This window comes from Atractosteus spatula, chromosome 8, assembly GCF_055471065.1.
Source record: "Atractosteus spatula isolate fAtrSpa1 chromosome 8, fAtrSpa1.hap1, whole genome shotgun sequence".
Classification (NCBI taxonomy): Eukaryota; Metazoa; Chordata; class Actinopteri; order Semionotiformes; family Lepisosteidae; genus Atractosteus; species Atractosteus spatula.
In genome coordinates this window covers 37,200,283-37,221,262 of record NC_142713.1, presented here as the reverse complement: position 1 = coordinate 37,221,262, position 20,980 = coordinate 37,200,283, and the positions used below count along the sequence as shown (strand labels likewise).

The window sequence follows — 20,980 nt, the reverse complement described above, 5'->3', positions numbered from 1 at the left end:
TCCACCTGTAGTTTCTATGAGGTTCTGATGCATCCAAAAGGAGGATGTCTTATTATTCTTGAGGCAGAATTGCTGTAGGTCCTTCAGACCTTGGTTTTCTTGTGTGAGAATCTTTCTTGAGGTCTAGAGATTGAAATGGCCAGTCGAGGACATTTATTTCATTACAGCCATGTTGCAGTGGTTATGTCACAGTTAACCATTTCTTTGTCCATTTTGATTCATGCTTTGGATCAGTGTCTTGCTGTAATGTTTATTTTCAGCCTCGCTTAAGGTTCTTGGCAGAAGGAACTAGGTGTTTGGCCAATATGTACTGGTACATGTTGGAATTCATCATTTTTCCTGTCTTAAGGGCACCAAGCATCTCAAGTACATTAAAGATCTTTATGGCATTTTTTTATAGTAAGCATGGGTTTTGTCAACATGAACTTCACCGTTTTTTATATCAAGCTTTACAGTTATCAGCATGTTGTGAAAGCTCAGTCTTCATTTCCATAAGAAATGGTTCCAGTTGTCATTAAGGTCCACCTGTTTTGGTGGTTCATCCTCAGAAGAGGCTTCTTCCGTACAAGCCAGGCATGTACTGTATGCCACATTCATGCAGATTTGAGTTAATGGTAGCTTTCAACATTTCGTATGCTGTTTGTGTCATTTGCTGTCATATGCTGTTTGTGTTGCAGATCTGAAGCTGCTGTTCTTCGACTTACTGTTGCCTCCTCAACCACTTGTGTAAAAGTCCATGATGGCAAGATACACTTGCATCCTCTTCCTGGCAGGGTACTAGACATTTAAATGTACTGGTTCTGTATAGTACATTCAAATGTCTTTATTAATTGGCACTGCAATGGAAAATTGTAGATTCAGTCTTTTTTGGATTCTACTATAGCCACTCCTCCCACCTTGTGTAGGTCAATGACCATTTGCCTGAAGCTTCAGAGTGCCCTCTGACATTCGCCATGGTAACGCATGCTACTATTGAACCCCTTTATACAACCCTTTAGTTCTGGAGGTTTCCATTGCACTGACAAAGCGCAGAATGTTATTGTATATTTTTTAGTTGGAACACTTACAGGTGTGATTCAATGTAGTCCTCATATTTTCTAGAATCCAGTTCTTTATGGCACCTATTGCACCATGCTATTACTATTACAGTATGACTTTCTTAGTTTAAGTAAGACACTATCTAACCTGTAACCCATGTTGTTTTTGTTGCCATTTGGTGACAGGAGTGAATCTGGAGGGCAATGTATCTTGCATCATGCTGCTCATGTAAATACATGAAACCTTCCCAAGACCCCAGAACTCATAATCGCCAAAATATGCTCAGTGACAATATTTCCTATTTTGCCACACTTCAATCATCAGTGTGATCAGATTGCAAGTCATTGGCATCTCTCTGAACTCGGATACAGTGCCTTCATACTATTTTGATCACTGAGTGTAGCAGTATCTCTCATACAAGTGAAAAAAATAGAAGGTTCAAAGAGTATTACAGGAAGGCTGACACTAGGGCATATGAGAGCCATAGTCTAATGAATGAAGGCAATTATACATTACAATTTAACCTTACAGATTAGAAAAGAATAAAAATTTATGCTTATCTGTACCACATCATACTCTAGTTAGTCCTTTTTGAATTGGAGATGCAGAGTTAATGATGATCAATCTAGTATTTAATAATTATTTCTTATTTGTCAGGTTGCATATTTGTGTGTCAATATACTGTATACATACTATACTACTGTTCAAAAGCTTTAGGAATTTTGCTACTCCAATACATGAGGAAATTAAGACCTTGTTTTCATTTACTACTCCATGAGGAAAATAAACCTTGTTTCACAGTTTCATTGTGTACAATGCAAATGCACCTTATTAAAAATCTTGTTCAAATTCATAACATTTATACCTTAATATAACCTAAAAAAGAATAATACATGTACAAATCTTATTACTTTTGGATTGGTGTTGCATACATTTTTCCAAGACCTTCCAGAGGTTGTCAAAACTGCTACCATTTTTTAACTGTTTCTTTGTCTATGTAGTCCCATGTTGCTTCGCAAATATTGACAGCTTGGCTTTGAGGAGTGAACTTCATTTGTTGAACTCCAGCCTCCTCTATGTTTTGAAAATATGTTTTAATTATTCTAGTTGAGGTCATTTTCTTTCAGCAGAGATGAAGATTGGAACAAGGTTTTCCTTGATGATATACAGTAATATAATAATTTTAATGCCTTAAATTTATATCACTTTTCACCCAAATGGATGCCAAAGTGCTTTGCACGTAGAAGGTGCGTTTTCTTCTAATCCTGTAGCATCCACCTGGGTGCCAGCAGCCCCCAACACAACAGATCAGGCAGAGAGGTGAGAAATCACTTCACCAGTTGACTTGAGGGGGAACTTTAGGAAGGACAGATTGAACAAGCCCACAGCAGATTCAGACAGGACACGTGGTTAACCCCCTTCTCTTTCCAAATGTGCTGCAGGATCTTTCATGACAAAGTAGTGATGATATCACATCAGCATTTCCTAAGGACAGCACTTTCTACAGTGCAATGTCCCCAGTCTGCATGCATGGCCAAAACATGAATGAAATCTTATCCATGCTTGATTGTTAGCTTTGAGAATGGCTCTTGATTCATATAAATAACTGAAACTTTGCCTGGTCAGTACAAAGTATATATTACTATTGTTCCTTAGTCCAATTTCCTTTTTCTTATGCATATTGTATCCTTTTAGTAGTTCAATTGGGTAGCTGCATCAGCATGTGTAGGCTGCAAAGGAACAAGTAATAGGCTTATTCCATGCTCAAAAGAGAAGAAAGAAAACACAACGTTTCAGTTGTGGAGCCTTCTTCAGGTGTGAGAAAGACAGGGCAGTAAGCAAAGGTATCCTTTAAGTCTAGTTCCCAGAGGTTTTCTTACTGCAGCATTCCTTTTAACTCATTTTATATGTGACCTCCATTCTTTTGATGGATAGACAACGACAACAGACCTTTCTGCCAGTTCTGCTGTCAGTTCAACTTGTCTTCTTTCTGTTCCTTAAGGATGTTATGTTCAAGTATTGCTCCTGCTTGTCAGACTGTTTTTTAAGGCTTCCAGTCCAGAGTTTGTCAACTACAAAGTACAGGTTTCTCTGTACTTGTTGATTATGCTTCCAGTTTCATACTTTGAAAATTATTATTTTTTATGAAGGAACACAATTCTGATGTGGTATGCAAAAAATATTTATGTTTTTATCTTGGGCTATTAGTTACTCTTGATTTTTAGCCTTCATGGTGTTTTGGGTTATTTTTTTAACAGGATGGTTTATCTACATTATTACAGCATTTAATATTGGCTTATTACTCATCATTTGCTTTCAGTTGTTGTGATACAGTTTATGAGCAACATGAATTGTAGGTTGCTAAAGGAGAAGCTTGGGTTCTTCTCAACCAAACATAGCTGTATTCATAACACGTCTTATTGTAGTAATAGAAAGCAGTAGTAGGTGGCTTGAATTAAGTTGTTGATACAATACTGCAGGTATGTAGTAACTCCTAAATGTCTCAAGAGTTCTTGCAGAGTGGTGCATATAATAATATCATACATAAAAAATCCCTATATGTAGTGATATTAATCCAAAAGGATTACAAAACACTTCACACCTAGGAAGGATCCCTTTATTCAACACTGAATTGCAATGCCTACCTGTGTGATCATTGGCCTCCATTCTCTGTGTGAAAAGCAGATTAGCACTACAGGAAGGCCACCTCAAGCAAGTCCAGAGAGAACTTTAGCCATCACCTCTGTCTTAACACCCCAATTTTAACAAACAGTGTAATGGGATCTTTAATGATAGAGTAATCGGGACATTGGTTTACCTATAACACACGTTTTTTACTCTTCAGTCAATCTTCATCCCCTGCCTCTGTGCCATGTTCCACAAGATTCTTTATCTCCTGAATTCCAATTGCAGAAAATTGTAAACACCTCAGAGTGTCAGAAAAATTTATTTCAAGAATCACATAAAAAAACATAAAAAGGCAATGTATTACAAGTGCTGGGCATTAGCTGAGGTGCAGTACACACAAAAAGCAAAGAGCAACAGATGAGGATTCAAAATGATCATCACATGTGGAATGCATGCTTTTCAGAGTACAGATTAGGTCTGACCTATTTTTGAGTCTTTAATCTGGAAAGGCCCCTAATGTTTTATTTTGCTTTATTTGCAGCATAGCACTTTTTATGTTCATAAAAGCATGGGATTTGCATTTTAAATGTAATATATGAATCACAGTTTTTTAAATAATTTGTATAATTAAATTATGGTTTTCAAATCCTATTTTTTTTAGCCTTTTCAATAATTCTATATATATTTTCTGTTTCCTTTTGTAAGCCTTTGGTGACTAATAATACATTTACATTAAGATAATCATAAAAGAATATAAAAACTGTATGAACAACCGATCATTAAAATACTTTTTGAGAATAATTAAGGATTACCGATGATAATGTGTAATATTATGAAAGATTGCTAAAATCAGAAAATTCTGCAGTCAGTTTTCATGGGTTCTATGATTTTTTTTCCCCACATGAACTAGTATTTTGCTTTTTTTAATGTTCATCAAGTACAAGGAGTTTTGCATTTGAAATGTCCTGTTCAGAGGGACAGAATGGTGACAAAATGAGAGGCCTGAAAGCAAGGCTTGCTTAGTTTCCTAGGATGCACTCGAAGACTGAATAGCTGCAAACAGAAAAGTCAAAGACAAAGAGCATTGCTTGCCAGACCTAGGATCTGCACAGAGCATAGTTAATGCCATGTCTTAACAGCTTTTCAGCATGAAATTTAAGGTTTCATTACAAATGCACTTCCAGTTGAAAACCTAATGGAGGTGGTAATTTTCATTGTATATGTTTTTAGCATTATGATCAGAACCTAAAATCTGTCTCCAGTATTAAAAACATTGAATAAAAAAAGAAAGCAATAAAAGCTGTAAATGAATGCATTCTATGTTGTCTGATGTGAGTGGATCATAAAGGAAAATGAGAAACAGAAAAAAAATAATTTAATGTCTAGTTACTAGTTTTGATGGCTGCTGTGGTATAAGAGGCAAAATTAAATTTCAGTACATAGAATTAACGGGTAAGTAAACTGTATTTTCACCAAAAGCAAATTTTATAAAACAAGATTGTAACTATTTTTTAAAAAAACTTGCAGAAAATCATACACGATGGTTCTTGTAAAATAACTGTGTTCATGCTACATTTTCATGGGAATTGGTTTGGAAAGCACGGAAGCAGTAACCTTTATGGATTCTATGTCATAGTATATAATTCCATTGAAAGGCTGTGGTGGAAAAGAAGAATTGAATAGAAGGATTCTTAAAGTTTCCCCTGCATCAGCTGCTAATAAAGGGAAAAATTTAAATTTAGAATGCAGTGTAAAAGAGCAATGTACATGGATGTGTTGTGTAATGTTTTCATACAGCAACATGTCACTAAGTATTAACTGCTCCATGGAACACTAGAACATAACTTCTTTCTTATGTTAGGTTTCTGTTCTAACATAATGTAAAAGGTGGCTTTGAATATCAAACTTTATCTTCGAGAATTGAAGCCTGCAGATATACTGATTTCTTGCTACTCGTATGAAAGATTAATAAATAAAACACCATGTTGTATTTTTTCTTTCAGTGCATGAAAGGAATCAGGTTTTTAATATTTATTTGTGTTTCCAGAACAACATATGCTACATATTCTACAGGATGTAGATTTTTTGTAATATGTTAACATAATACAGATTAATATACAGATGTGTGCTCATCCACATGCAGTACCTGAACATGTATATAGGTAATTGAATTTAGTGCCTATTTTAATAGTGAAGTGGAAAGAGCTGACTAGTGTAACACTGATAAATAGAAAGATTATTAATCAAGATCAGTAATGTGGCATCACAGCACTTCTTGGGAGTTTTAGTTGTTACCAGGGGAAGATAAACCATTCCCACAAGCTGCCTTAGATAAAAATGTGTTACATACCCAAAAAAGCCTCCACAGCCGTTGTCTCTTTTCAGCATGGAATAAACCTTTACTTGTTCATGTGTTAGATATTCAGTTATGCCAGTGGAATTCACCTACATACCACACTGTGCATACATACAGTGGAAACAAATAATTGTTTAATTATTAGTTCCATTTTCTTTTTTATATGCTAATCATGCTCAACTGTCTTGAAAGTCGGTCTTATTAATTACTGCTGTAGTGCTGAAAGTCATTCCAATTTTTTACTGTTACAAAGGATGTCTGTGCAAATTGGATGTTTCATTTTAAGTCTCCATGCAAAAAAAAAATCTTGATTAATTTTGTAAGAAAAAAGCTTTGGTTTTTTTATATATGCTTGCATTAGATTTACTTTTTCCAAAACACTTCAGGACTTGCTGAGTACAGACAGATCAGTTTTGATTCATCAGTTTATACTTGTATGTAAGGAGGTCTGTCTGTTTAGAACTAAAATAAATATCACATAAGAACAAAATGTTTTCAAGTGAGAGGCGGGCCATTTGCCCATCTAGCTAATTTATCCAAGGACCTCATCCAGTGTTTCTTGAGGGGTGTCAGCTACTACCTCATGGCAGGGTAGTTTTACATGGGTCTCTGGCAGTGTGCACAGTAGCCACATTCCTTTTATTTACACATCTCTTTTAATCTGGAAGGATTGTTAAGCACTTTATTTATAGGAGAGGCTGCATTTAATTTACCATTGAAGTGTGCTTAGAACCCAGGTAATGTACAGTATGGCCACCATTCTGTGTCCGCAACTCTGGACTGTGCAGGTTTGAACTGTGAAGCCAAGGGTGCTCCTTAATCAAGCTCCCAACAAGGTTTTGCAAGTTGATAATGTGTTTTATCCAATAGTTATTGGGTTTTTTTTATTTTGATGCCTAGATCTTTTCAAAATATCATTTGAAATGTCAAATGTGAGTGTATTGAGCTAATGTTTTAGGAGTTTGTTTGCTAATCTCCAAGCAGTCCTGTTGAACTTTAAATTATCAGAGCTGTTGCCAGCTGGGAGTATTAAAAAAAATACTTTCTTGTAAGGATCTCTGTTTCTGATAATTAATAATGAGGAAAAATGGGACCATACACTAATAAACCTACATGGAAACCTTAACCTCTTCACAGACGTTCCAGACACTCATGTCTGTATGGGGTTTCAGCACGGATACAACACCTTCAAGTTAAACGTGCGTTGTGATAAAGAACACTTTTTAATCGTTTTACACCGTGTTGCACATAAGTAATCTCCTTGAAAATCTAAAAATGGTTGAATCCTCTTAATTCAGCCATAAATGTGTAAAACAGTGACACTGTTTATTTTAAAAGTAATATATTAAGTAGTAAACCGATGAAAAGGGCTGGTTTCTGTTGTATGTACAGTAGTTTATTAGAACAAGAAGATCCTTATAAAAAGGTATTAACATTTAATATTACAGCCAGGAATTTAACCTACACCTTTTCACAAATAGCTACTGTACTTCACCTTAATGATTTAACACATTTGGCTACAACACTTGGGAATTTCCTCATTTGTGTAAAGCCCATGTGTCTGTCCCTCTAAGCAAAGTATGCTGCTTCTTTTGTATGCACATACAAACATCCAAAACGTTACAGTCTTGCTCATGAAATGTCTCCTGTCATCTCAGAGACTTTCTCCATGTCTCTGCGACATACTGTATGCTTTCTTCCATGAGAAGAATAGGCGTACAGAATGTGAATTGAAGCCTCAAATATAAAAATGTAACATTAACGTAACAGACAGCATCCCTGTGTTGTCTAGTTGCAAGCTTCTACTCCTAATTTCTAACTACATGGCAGGGTTTTGAGCTGTGGGTTCGTGTTTTTTGCAGAGACAGCCCTGCACACCGTCTCTTATTTACACAGTCATCTTATGTTACACATTTTATCTTTCTCAGGTTGAAATTATGGTATAAAGTGTTTTATCACTTAAACAAAATCAGTTTAAGTTCCTGAAAATAACTTATTTTGTGACCCATCTCTGTCTCTGTGGACATTTCTGTCTTGGTTGTCAACACAATTGAATTGATGTTTGCCAAGGCTCAAAGATGTACAGTAGAACTGTAAAACACCTGGATTATATTTCTGGCAGTATGACTGAATTCACTTCTAGATTCTGAACAATGCAGTTAAAAAACCTAATGATTTTTTTTCTGTATATTTAGATTGAGATACTGTTAGCCTGGCACCCTACCTGCACAGACGTCATTAAATATTGATGGGATTTCACGTCAGAGGCCATTTACACCTCTGGCACGGATTATAAACATTTTAAATTTGTGTTATTGTGGGCCATTTTGACCAATAAACCCAAAGTTCACGTTTTATGGAATGTAAAGCGTGAGGTCAAATTTAAAGATATTGGGGCTTTCCTTGCTCAGTTCAATATACAAGTACTTGACCAAGAAAATATGTGCAAGTGAATATGGTTGAATCTTCCCACCTAGCTGGAGGTTCTGGCAGCTGGTAAAACTGAATGTGCTTTGGGCATGTATAATCGGGTGGCAACAGCACTAATATGGCTTTGAAAAAGAACAGTTACCTCTCATACAGTATGCCTTAGAAGATTATTCCTGTGTTGAAACTGTCATGCTACAGACAGAAGAGGTCAGGTGGCCATATCCCAGCCTTAGCAATGATGATGAAATTGAATTTGTCATTTTTTAGCTAAAAGTCTTTTGCTAAGTTGGATGGAAAGTCTACCATCTGCAAGAGAACATTTCCTTTATAGGGCCTTGAAGAGATGGAAGAGAACAGAAGCAACCAGGTACTACACTTCAAGACTGTGTTGTTTTTAGTGGCCTTTATTTGCCGGTTTTAAAGTGAACTTGAGAATTACCCTAATGCTTTTAGTTGTTTTCACTGTACTTGCAAGCCCTCTGACCTTCAGGCAATCCATGTTGTTTTCTATTTGTGTGTTTACTATAGACTTGAACATAAGTCTGAGCATAAGTGGATGAAGTATAAATGAGTCTCTTCAAAGGTTATGTCTGACACCAACTTTTTTTTTGAAGAAATTGAATGCCTGCATAAATGTCAGATGTGAATTGTATTTCAAATAGTGGAATGAGCAGTAATTGAAAACCTTCAGCTGCAGGGTTGTGCAAAGTACAGCAGTATTTCTAGTATCGTTTGTGGATGATTGCTGGTTTAAAAACGTCAGTTTAATAACTTTCATGAAGTACTCCAGTTTGGTAAAAAATTTATAAGCTTTCATAAATTTTGGAATATGCAGCAAGAGTCCAAAACACACTCCTCTAGATGAATTATTCATACTTGCTTGGCAGCATGGTCAATGAGATCTCCCCACCCATCAACAGCTATGAATCTGCATATTAATGCTTCCATGAATTATGGATGTTTTGTGATACAGCACCACTGTACATTGGCTGTCAATGCAGAAATTAGTGTGATTGTTACAATGTTCACATTCAAGTAAGTGTTTTAAGTCCATATGTCCTTCAAAGTAAAGTTCTTACATTTCAATTATATACGGTTTTTGACAAGTACTGTGACTTTTCATTTTTAAACAGTGTTAGTTACCAATTTAGTGCAATGTTGTTTGTTAAGCTGCATTTATTGCCAGTGATATCTTTCCAAGTTCATTGAGCACTGAACGCCCTAGCAATCAAGGGAGTAGTAGACGGTATTACTACTTTAACAGTAAGATTTCAAGATTTCAAGTGAGATCTGAGGTAAATTTACTGATTTCAGACAAGGGTGCCACTATTTGTCCTTAAACCTAGTGTCTGGGTATTGGCACCAGGATAAATTCACATGGAATCCTTACTAGAAGTTACATATATATATATATCTCAAATGTGTAGCATAGCAGCAGTTTTTATTCCATGGAGCTAAGGGCTTGAAACAGCAGTGCAAACTGGAAAATCTGGCAGGATAATGTTTACTTTGCCCAAGGGGTCCTTTGTTCAGAGAACAGAAGTACTGTATGAGCTCCTGTTTGTGCTGCTATAGTTCTCCTCCTTATGAAGAACAATGTGACCTGTCATGTATATTACAAAGGATGTCTAGAATACAAGGTGCTATGAATTTTGCTTTTGGCCCATGTATAAATACCCTGTTTTTTTCCCAAAACAATATTACTTAACCGTATTTTTTTTTATCTCCCCCCATACCAAAAAAGCATATGTACTGTTGTCAAATTAAGTAAAGAAAGAGAGAATCTCATATGTGGGTACATTCAGTTGGAAAGATGTGGTGCACCGTTATGTCAAGTTAGGGAATATCCCGATATTCAGAATTGAGGAACAAAAATAATTTGCTTTTTAAGTGCCAAAGGCGTGGCAGTGTCGTTTGCAGATAGACAACAGTGGTGGTGTGGAAGTCTCAAAAGGATTTAAAGTAAAAATTAACTTTATGCTGAATAATCACTTATACAGCAGCTGTAAATAGGGTGATTTTGAACCTATTATTTTATGTGCTACGTAATTCATTATTTTGTTTTTTTTTAATCTTGAAGTCAATTTTGGAAAGTTAGCACTGTGAATTATAGTATACAGTAGGAAAATGCAATCACAGTAGCTTCACAGGGGGTTGCGGCAAACCGTCTGGTCTTGTCTATCAGGTCTGTAAAAGAAATTGCAACAGCTAAGAGCAGGCAAATCCAGTCCAAATTATGTTCAAATTATGTTGCTCTGGGTCAAGTTTGTGGTCTTGGAAACAGAAGAAGTATTTTATTACTAATGCTGCTACTGATCAGATAAATGTATAGATGAATGGTCAGGCTCATGTATTTATAGCTGATTGTTTCTTAGAATATGTCATGTGATAGAATTAATTGGCAAGGTTAAGTAGGTGAGTGTGGGTTGTTGTGTTAAAATTAATTGCAGTTTTGTTTTTCTTACCTTTTTAGAATTAAAAAATGTTTTATCTAGTGCACACTGTTATTGTGTTGTTTTATACATATTCTGACCACTCAGAAACACTGTATACTCTTAAAGTGATGGAAGAGAATAGAAAAAAAGATATAATTAATGTTAATGACAGCTGATTAAATTCCACTTGTAAATTTCAGTAACAAAGACCAAAATATTGCATGTTTTAATTTTTATTATTAAGTTTTTCTCCATGCAAAAACCTCCTTTGAGTTAAACGTGTACATAGAAAAGTTTTAGTACCAGAGAGGGCTTCTTGGAAAATACCGTCTTAAATGAGAAATAAAAAGGCACTCTGTTGGTCTTCTCCCCAGCAGCAGTGCTATTAGATCCAGCTGGCTTAAACTGGCCTTTTCTAATCAAATAAGATTTCTCTCATCCCCCTTGCAATAAGCTTGGTCCAGATTGCTCATCAAAGACTTGGATTTAGTCTGAGCCATCTCTGATCTATGTAGTAGCCCTTTCATGGTTAAATGCACAGAAAATAACCTATGAAGCCATTTGTGTGCATGGTGAAATATAAGCCTTTTCCGATTTAAAAAGTCTTCATTTCTGAAACTTTTTTTTTCCTCATTTAAATGCAGTTCTCCTAAAATGAAATTTGCAGGACAGAAGATAAAAGAAAAAAAGTTTGTTTTTTTTAATTCTTAAAGCTAAGAAAGTGTGCTCATGAAGACCAAGATTTGATATAAAATAGTATAAATTTATAAATTTAGGAAAAAGCTCTGGAAATTTAAATGTGTTCTAACCATTATATTGACCTTTATTATCTTCAAGGTAAATGCATTACAGAGCTCTTTTCTTTTGATTGATTTTCAGCTCTGGCCACTTTTCGAGGGACAGTGCAGCACAGCTTATCACTGGAGATTGGGGACACAGTGCAGATACTGGAGAAATGTGAAGGTAATTTCTTTGTTTTAACAGCTTATATTTGTGCATCCTTTTGTAATTTTGTAACATTTTATAATAGATTATTGTACTATTCTGGGATTATTGTTATTTCCATTTTTTAACCTATTCTGGAAGTTAAGGATGCAAGATTTAACAGCACCATTGTGTAGTTTTACTGTTCCCAAGAAGAAAATAAATTCCCATACATGGGTTACATTAAAATGGCAGTAGCAGGTATGCTGTGACTTAAAAATGGATGGATGTTAGGTGGAGATAAGAGCTGACTTTTTGTGTTCTAATGCCTTTTATGAGACAGGTTTCAGCACTCCTAGCATGGATGCCTCAGTGGCTGATGTCCAGACTTTAAGGGAATGACCTGATTCAGATTTGTTCTGGAGTGTTTATCAGCTAACCAATAAAAACCAAGACTAAACACTGGGATATTATGAGTAAGACAGCAGAAAATGAAAAGTCAGTTTGGAAAGCACCAGTGTTTGTTTTGACTGTGTTGACATGTAGTTATAATGTAATAAGAATTACTGTGATGCATACAGTATGAAATAGTTTTACAGCACACTGTATGTACAGTAACATAACTTCCTAGGCAATACTAAGCAGTGGCACGGAGACATGAAAGGGGTGCCCCAAAATCAAATATTCAGGAGAGGAGGTAGACAGGACATTGGTTTGCTGTGAAATGACGGTGTTCTATGGAAGTATTAACTTGTATAAAGAATTTAGAAATTACAAATGATTTTTTTCTAAATGTTGTGAAAAAGAAACCAAAAATCATGCAACAGTTGAACATACTTTTGTGGCTTCTCAAGAATGTATTAATAAAAAGATTAATAGAAAATCATTTGGAGTCATAGTTCTAGACCTTTCCCAGTGACTTGTTCGCTGCTCCTCAGACCTTCTGTGAATGGTCTGTAATACAAATTTTTGAAATTCTAATTTAAAGTGCAAAAGTAATTTTAAAGCCTTTGAAAGGAGATTTTGGTTTTAAATAACTTCTAAATGTTAAAGCATTTCTTCAGAACTGATTTACATAGCACTTTTCTTTCCCAAGTGCTTTACATATAGGAGGAGGACGTTTTTGATCTGCAGACAAAGTGCACATCCAACCTGGCTGAGCTACAGCAGTCAATAAGCACCAGCAACTGCCCTCTCAACACACACACACACACAGAGCAGGTCAGGTAGAGAAGTGAAACTGCTTCGCTGAATGATGGAGGAACTTTGTCTAGGACAGATGATACAAGTCCTGACTAGAACACTATCAGGACATGGGGTAACACCTCTTCTCCTGTGAGCAGTGCCAAGATATCTTTTATGACCGAGCAGTCAGGACCTTGTTATATCTCATCCAATCGATGAAACCTCCTACAACACAGTGACCAAGAAGCACAATAGAACAAACAGGAATATTTTTTAAGTTCTGGGCCAGCGGGACAAGTGCCACCTACAGCAACAACCACTCAAAAGCCCACCTTGCAAGCAGCTGGCCAGTTATCCTTGGTGGAATCTCCACTCCAGTACTGAGCACATCTGGCCATGCTTAGCTTTTCAGATCTGACTAGATCAAGCTACATGGGTGACAACTCTTCAAAAACGAGTAAAAGTCACATGTTTTTGCATTCAATTTAAAAATTTGACTAAAGTTATGTGGCAGTCATTGTAACACCTTTATCATATAAACAACATTACTATGAAGGTTTATTAGTGTAAACTATTAATGTTTTACAGTCCTACTATAATGTTGTAAGTTTGGTAAATATTCAATGAAATATGTGCTGGAAAAAAAGGTTTTAAATTCTTACAGTATGTTCTTTGAAATGATTAAATAAATAAAGAACCATAAGAAAATAATTAAGCAAAAACTGATCCTGTATACTATGTACAGACTCTTAATTGTAATCAAAATCGGTAAATATGGCTGACAGCAGATGGACACTAATGCACATGGTAGAGTCCTTCAAGATTTGTTCATAATGTGACAGAGTGCAGTGGATATGATGGGAGTACGGTCTCCACTTGAACTTAAGTAATGTGCTGTATGCTGCAGCTGTTGCAGCCTAAAACACATTTTTTTCTATGTATTTTCCTTCTTTTGCATGTTATATTTTTACATGTAAATTAAGGCTCTCAATTAATGAAGTCACTTCTCTGCTTTAACAGCAAAATACCTGTATGAAATAGCGGTCTCCTCAATCCGGTAGTGTGGTCTGCCCATAGACTGTAGCAGACCAGATCAGTCAGAAAAATGAAAACTCAAATCTAGATGGAGCAGAGCTTGAAAAACAAGAATGCAAGTGAACAGCAAGGATATTTAGAAAAAGAAAACATGCTTTTCTTTTATGGCAAAACTATGAGTAAATAGCCTGTCAAATGAACAATGTTGCCTGATATTGCATGTTAATAAAGACACCAAACACTTAACACATGCACAATTGTGCTGGTGTCCGGCTGCTGTTATTGTATCGCATGGCTTGCTGTCCTATTGTGCTCTTCAGTAACTGTTGTGTGACATTGTGATGGCTGTGCAGTTTCTTCACATCCAGAGCTACTGTGAAAAGTAGCAGTGCAAATCAGCTTACAATGTATTTATTTAGATAACTGTTAACATTTTTATACTACATTTATGGTCTTAATATTGTCAAGGTCCTGGAACACCATTGAAAGCAATGCTTTCACTGAGTGTTGTTTTCACTTCTTCACTTTTCAGTAAGATCAGGGAAAGAAAGCACCTGAGAGGCCTCAGGGGATGATGAGAGGCTCAAGGCTTGGCCGGTTGTGCACTATTGGTTAGTTCATTCTGGCAGGTCATCTAATGTAGTGACCCAGGGCCAATCCCGTGATCCTCGAGCCTGCATCTTTTACCAGTAGAGCCCCTTGGAGTGGGGCGGACAGCACAGGGAACACCTCTCATAACAGGACCACCACTGCATTCTTACTGTTGTAACATTACATCCTCCACAAACTACTTCTTTGTTCATATTGCAATGATTGTGTTTTCAGTATTGTTTGCATGGGTGGAAATGCAGTCCTGCATTTTCAAAATCTGTAGATTCTGTTTTTAAGAGGATTTGGCATCACTGTTGAACTATACATTAAAAGTACTACTAGATTCCAGGTTTAATAAGATTTTAATTAGTATAAATTATTTTTAGCATTTTATTTATCTTTTTTTTTGACAGTAGGAGCTTGTACAATCACAATTTTAACATTGTTTATTACCAGTTGAACCTTAATGCCCTTTTCCTTTTTTAAGGAACTCAAATGACATTAATTGTCCCAGAGTGTAATATTATATTTCCAAGTTTTCCCAAAAGGATAATTTTGGCATTCAGACCTGCATATAAGTACTATCATGATGAGTACCTCCTAGTCTGTAAGGCTGTGCAGCTATATACAGTAGTTGTATCTGGTACTTTGCCAAAACAAAATGCATGGAGAGAACAACAGTATTTCATATTAGACAATTTCAAAAACAGACCCTGTTATTTTACTTTTTTCTTAGCAATTTTACTTAAAGCTCAGGTGGTTTATGACCAAATTCTGTCATATCTACTGAATTTTAAGCAAAAGATTGCTGTCTACTTATGAAATTCTGCAGAAATCTAGTTCATGCCTTAAGCTAGTGAACTTGAATAGATGGCTGACAGGTTTTAATTTGACCTGAAAGGCTTAGCCCTAGGAGATATTGAACCATCTGTTGCATTGTTGTGTGAACATTCAGGTAGCAGATACAATATCTTTCAGTCCCTTTGTGAATGGAAAGCTTCTAAAATAATACCAAGCCGTAGAGGAAAGGAAATAGCTTCTAGGCATTCTAACAGATTTTGAGAGGGGTTTTAGCTGTACTCCTTAGACCGGCCTTTTCCCCACTGGCAGCTTTTCCCCACTATTGAGGTCATTTGTATCGTGTCTGGTTGTTCAGTCAGGCCCACTGTGATTATTATTAGCATTGCTTTCAATTAACCTTCAAATATGTACCTATTTACTAAATGGCCTCATCTTAAATGCCAAGAGCGTAATGTTGTAATATGTCCAGCTGTTTCATGCCCTGTGTTCATCTGTTGGTGTTGTTTCTGCTACCAGTGTGGTAGCTAACCGTTGCTGTTCAGGAAATAATAAAACCGACAGTGGCCCCCTTGAGGGGGAGCAGGGTGGATTCGGTCATCACAAGAAAGTTGAATTTTTGGGTGGCAAGGCAATGAAGATAAACTATACAAGAAGTTGTGAGTGGGATGGGCCTGTAAACTGCCTAACAGCTCGGGTGAAAAAAGGAAAACTGAATTAAATCGTACAGTTCAAGCTAAAGGCCATAGTTCTGTTTATGGATTGGTCTGTGATTTGATGTACTCATTGGGACAATAATGCTATAATTAATATTTTGAGTTCCTTTTATTGTGGGATTTGTTGTTGAGTTTCTACAGATGTTCTAGACTGAAACCCAAAGTAAAATTCAATTTATGCAGGGAGAGACTCTTGGAAATAGTAAAATTATTTGCAAAATTCAATTCTTCTGAACTATATACACACTGTAAACAAACAATACTGTCATATTAATGTATTTTGAAGAAATAGCTTGTTTAATGTGCCAATTGCAGTGTGTAGGTGAATGCTCCTTCAAACGATGAATGAAGTGGTGGAAGTTTCCAAAACATTGGTCACAGCTTGATTTCAAAAGCCACCTCATTTTAATTCAGTAGTGAATCTGCCTTTTTTCTAGGTGGAGTGATTTTAAAGATACTGTACCATATTTACAACTCTGTGGAATAAAAAGTGCCTTCCATTTTTCCCTCATTTGTAAGGGATGAAAAAGTGTCATTTTTTTTCTCTTTTATGTCAAAGTAAAAATGTCTGAACCAGAACAAAAGCAAAATGAAAAAATCTGCATACATTTAATAATAAGAGGGGGTAATAAATCTTTTGGATTGAATGTCTTGCACAATGTTTGTACTCAGTTGACCCTGCTTCCAAATTTTCAGATTTGTGGTATTTCTTTGGATATCAGTGACAGAGTACATTAAACTTCTGTTCTTTAGGTAGCTGGTCTCTTATCATTCCATTTAATTAGCTAAAATTGCCTACTTTTATCCTCTACTGTGATATTATTAAGCTAAACCTTGAAAAACGCACATCAGCACAGACATTTATGGTACTTAAATAAAAGGTTTAGTGTCATTTATTTCTAATTAGTGCAGTAAAGCTTGGCTGTTGCAGTGAAACAGCTTCCCTAATGAACAGATGTGGTTTAATATACGATGCACGGAGCTTTCAAAGCCTTGAAATGCTGAAACCACACTCTGCTTCTTGTGGAATACTGATTTACACAGTCTGGTAACAACTGTTTTGACAGCCATTGTCTTTAGTGATATAACAATTGTTTCAGGACTGCTGTTTGGTTGTACTGTATACTGTATACCCTGCTTCTGTTAAGACCTAATACTAATGGATGTGAAGTGGCTTTCAATAAATAGTTTTTGTATTTGTGTTTCAATATTTGTGTTTAAAATTTGTGCAGGTGAAAACATAACAGTTCAAGCCCATAAGATCATTTTATTTCTAGTGATTCATGTTTTAAGGAGTTAATTGTAAATTAATGAGGTCTTTTCTGTGCCTTCATTGACATCTTATAGGCACAACAGTACATAATTAGGACTATCTTATGTTTATGTTCATTATCCTGATATGCACATATTGTTTCTTTAGGCTGGTACAGAGGATTTGCTTTAAAGAATCCAAATGCCAAGGTAAGGTAATTTAAAAGATTCGTGTCAGCATTGAATTTTTGTGTGGAAGTATAGAATGTAATGAATGTTTAATCTATAGTACATTATATAGAAAAGTGGGAAATAGGAGGAATGACCTGTTATTTTCAACTCATTATAGTTATATGTCTGGCTGTTACAGAAAAACTATTTTTTTCATCCATTTATAATTTTTTTTCCCTTACCTGGGATATGTTGGTATCAGTGTTACTATCAAGTCATCGTGAATGTATTCCGTTCAAAACCTACAGTATGTACAGTCGTGTTTCTGCAGCTTCACATCAAGAATATGTTTGGAAAGCCACGTGTGCTCCTTTAAATTATTTTTTTCCCCCAAAAGAGGAGTGTGATGATATTCTAGTGTTAGTCAAAGTTACTTTATACAGGACAATGGTATTGCATATATAATGCATTATATTAATATAGTAGGCAACGTTGTTCACAAATTAAATTATTGTAGTAACGCAATAGTATTCTTGTATAAACGGAATGATTTTCTGGTATAATCAAGATCATTTTTTTCTCCAAGGCCCCAATAATAAGCTTCTGCAGTTTTCTCTGTATAATTAAACACAAGTGCAAACTGTTAAATCAAACTGTTAAATATCATTGTTTTAAATATGGACAAAACACTCAACAAAAATGAAAAAATATTTTTGTTGACTTCTGTTAATGTTTTCTTTCTCAGGGAATTTTTCCATCAAGCTATATTCACCTGAAAAATGCAAGTATTAAGAACAAGGGGTGAGTAATACCAGCTGGGGTTTACTGTATCTGCAGAATTCAGCTGCCTTCAGTCTGTGAAGACTTGATTTGACGGACATTAATTGAAGTAGGTTCTAGACCAAATTTTACAGAGTTTAATGTGTAGTAAATGGTAAATTTTAGATTTTTTTAAAATCTTAGACTCTTAAACTGAATGTCCCCTTTTTAGATATAATTTTTGAATAATTACTGTACTTTGAGACGTTCTCAGCCGGATCATTTTACAGACAATCTGGGTGTGTCTTTTCATTTGACAACATGATCAAAAACCTGCCACAGCACACATTGAAGTGTCATTTTAGATGAAATTGTGTAACTTAGATTGCTTTCATCAACTTTAAAATATAATGGCAAATTTAGAATGGTCTATTTGACTGTCATATGAAAAAACAAGCACATAATAAATGTTAGAATTTGCCTAAGGCACAGAGGTAAAAGGAAATATTAAAAGAAGGGTATTTTTTAACTACCAAAAAGGTGAATTGATGAATACCTAATTTTAATGAAAACCTAAAAATAAAACATGAGTTTTATTTCTGTGTAATAGTATTTTATCTGTTCAAATTTTTTAAATCTGTTATGATTTTTCAGTTTTAAAAAATGTTTAAACTGCAGCATATTGTACAGTTTAATTTGTGGCTGGTGAAATTTAAAGGTTTGTTGCAGTTTAAACGTTTTTTTTTCTGTAATGACCGCAGTTAATCCATTGTAAATGTAGAAATTAAGGTAGAAGGTTTAAGGTGTGATTCTGTTTGTTTGTACTGTAGACAATTTGAAACAGTCATTCCAACAGAAGACTCTGTTATCACAGAGATGACGTCAACTTTGAGAGACTGGGGCACCATGTGGAAGCAACTTTATGTGGTAAGCACTATTTTGTACTTAACCAAGAACATATTAACATATTACATATTAATTTTATTAGCTTTTTTGAAGAATAACATATTCAGTATTTTCTGTATGCCTTATTATGTTTTAAGTATTTCTGTATGATTTGTTTTAAAAAATGATCTGACCCACATTGCGTTTCATTTAATATAGCTCTGTACCCTGTACTCTCAGCTGGAATGACTGACATGAAATGCCTCTGTTCACATACACAGAGATAAAATGGAGATCAGTTAGATCACATTACTGTTGGTTTTCAAACCTGTATAAGCATTTGTACATGGTACTGCATGACATTTCTGTTGAGGGAGGCTGTCAGGGTGGCAAGGAAAACAAGTTTTTGGAGTGATGTATGCCTGGTGCTTTATTAGATACACAGCTACATAGACCCTTGAAATTCCCTTTTTGCTGATTTGATTTTCCTGACTCTGACAAATTTTCATGACTGCCTTTTTCTCTTAAAAGGTGCATAGGGTGTAATTCATCAAGCTACAAACATCACTACAAACCAAGCACACGATCTCTGAAGTTTAAGATTTTTTTTTCCAAGAAGCTCCTTGCCATGTTCAGCAGCCACTCTTGGCCAAAAGTCTGATTTTTTTATTTATGTTTAATCACATGCTTTCTTATTAAAAGCACTTCTTCCATAGACTAGTTGATATGCTGTCCATGAAGTCCCTTATGAGGCCTGTTCTTAAAATATTGAGGAAATTGTGCTTATAAAATTACAAAACAATTTATCAGTCAAAGTAACTATAAAATCTAAAATATCCTTTCACGTCTGTTATAGAATCTTTTAATGTGTCTCTTTGTATAATTGCCATTTTTCATAGTTTAGTGAAGCTACTGTTTTAAGAAGCTGGGAGATACTTTATAGCTGGAGACTGTTTGTTTGAATGTTTGATATTTAATTTAATATAAATTTGATTTAAAATTTGTTCATCGCCGCCAAGTGACATTCCTTTTTTCAGAGCCTCGCCTAAGATTTGCCACATGAAAGTGAATTTCTGTCTTCATTTGCAGAGGAACGAAGGGGATTTGTTCCACCGGTTGTGGCATGTAATGAACGAGATTTTAGATCTGCGCCGGCAGGTCCTCGTTGGACACCTCACTCACGATCGAATGAAAGACGTTAAGCAGCACATCACCGCACGGCTTGACTGGGGAAACGAGTGAGTAAGAAGCCGACTGCACTTGCTGTTGAAATAACACTTCCAAAAATATCCTTCCATCCACCGGCAGCTTTAACTCGGCATCATATTAATCTTCATATTGGTGCATCCTTGCATTGCCGCTCATATTTCACTGAAGCTGAGCCTTTGCAGCTTTCTTTTCATGTCAGAAACACTCTCTACAGAGACTAGGTTACTAAATCTTTGATTTTCTATTCAGGCACCAGTGAGATTTTTTTTTAAACTATAAAAGGATAATGGGCTTTCATTATTTTATTTTTAAATGATATGAAATGCTAAATGTTGCAGTCTCTGATGTATTTCTTTGTACTAGTTCAGAATCGTTGCCAGGTTGCCAAGTATTGGGTTTAATATGCATATACCTCAAACAGGTGAATAAACATGTTCCTGTCATTGAGCGAAATGAGAGATGGTTTGTATTTAGTAGGTTCCTGCAGGCTGCTTAATTTATTTCTAATTTAGTTAATAATTGTCCAATAACAATTTGAGATTGAGATCTTGTTTTTCTGCACCTAATAT

The 20,980-nt window shown here is 35.5% G+C and overlaps 1 protein-coding gene across 1 annotated transcript in view; it reads left to right on the top strand.

The window, feature by feature from the left end:
* Positions 1-20,980, top strand: part of dock4b (dedicator of cytokinesis 4b) — a 159,034-nt gene that overhangs the window by 42,531 nt on the left and 95,523 nt on the right. Inside the window, exons 2-6 of the mRNA XM_088923460.1 lie at positions 11,767-11,850; positions 17,557-17,597; positions 18,304-18,359; positions 19,148-19,244; positions 20,292-20,440. Coding sequence (XP_088779586.1) covers positions 11,767-11,850; positions 17,557-17,597; positions 18,304-18,359; positions 19,148-19,244; positions 20,292-20,440 — 427 coding nt within the window. The remainder of the gene's footprint in view (positions 1-11,766; positions 11,851-17,556; positions 17,598-18,303; positions 18,360-19,147; positions 19,245-20,291; positions 20,441-20,980) is intronic.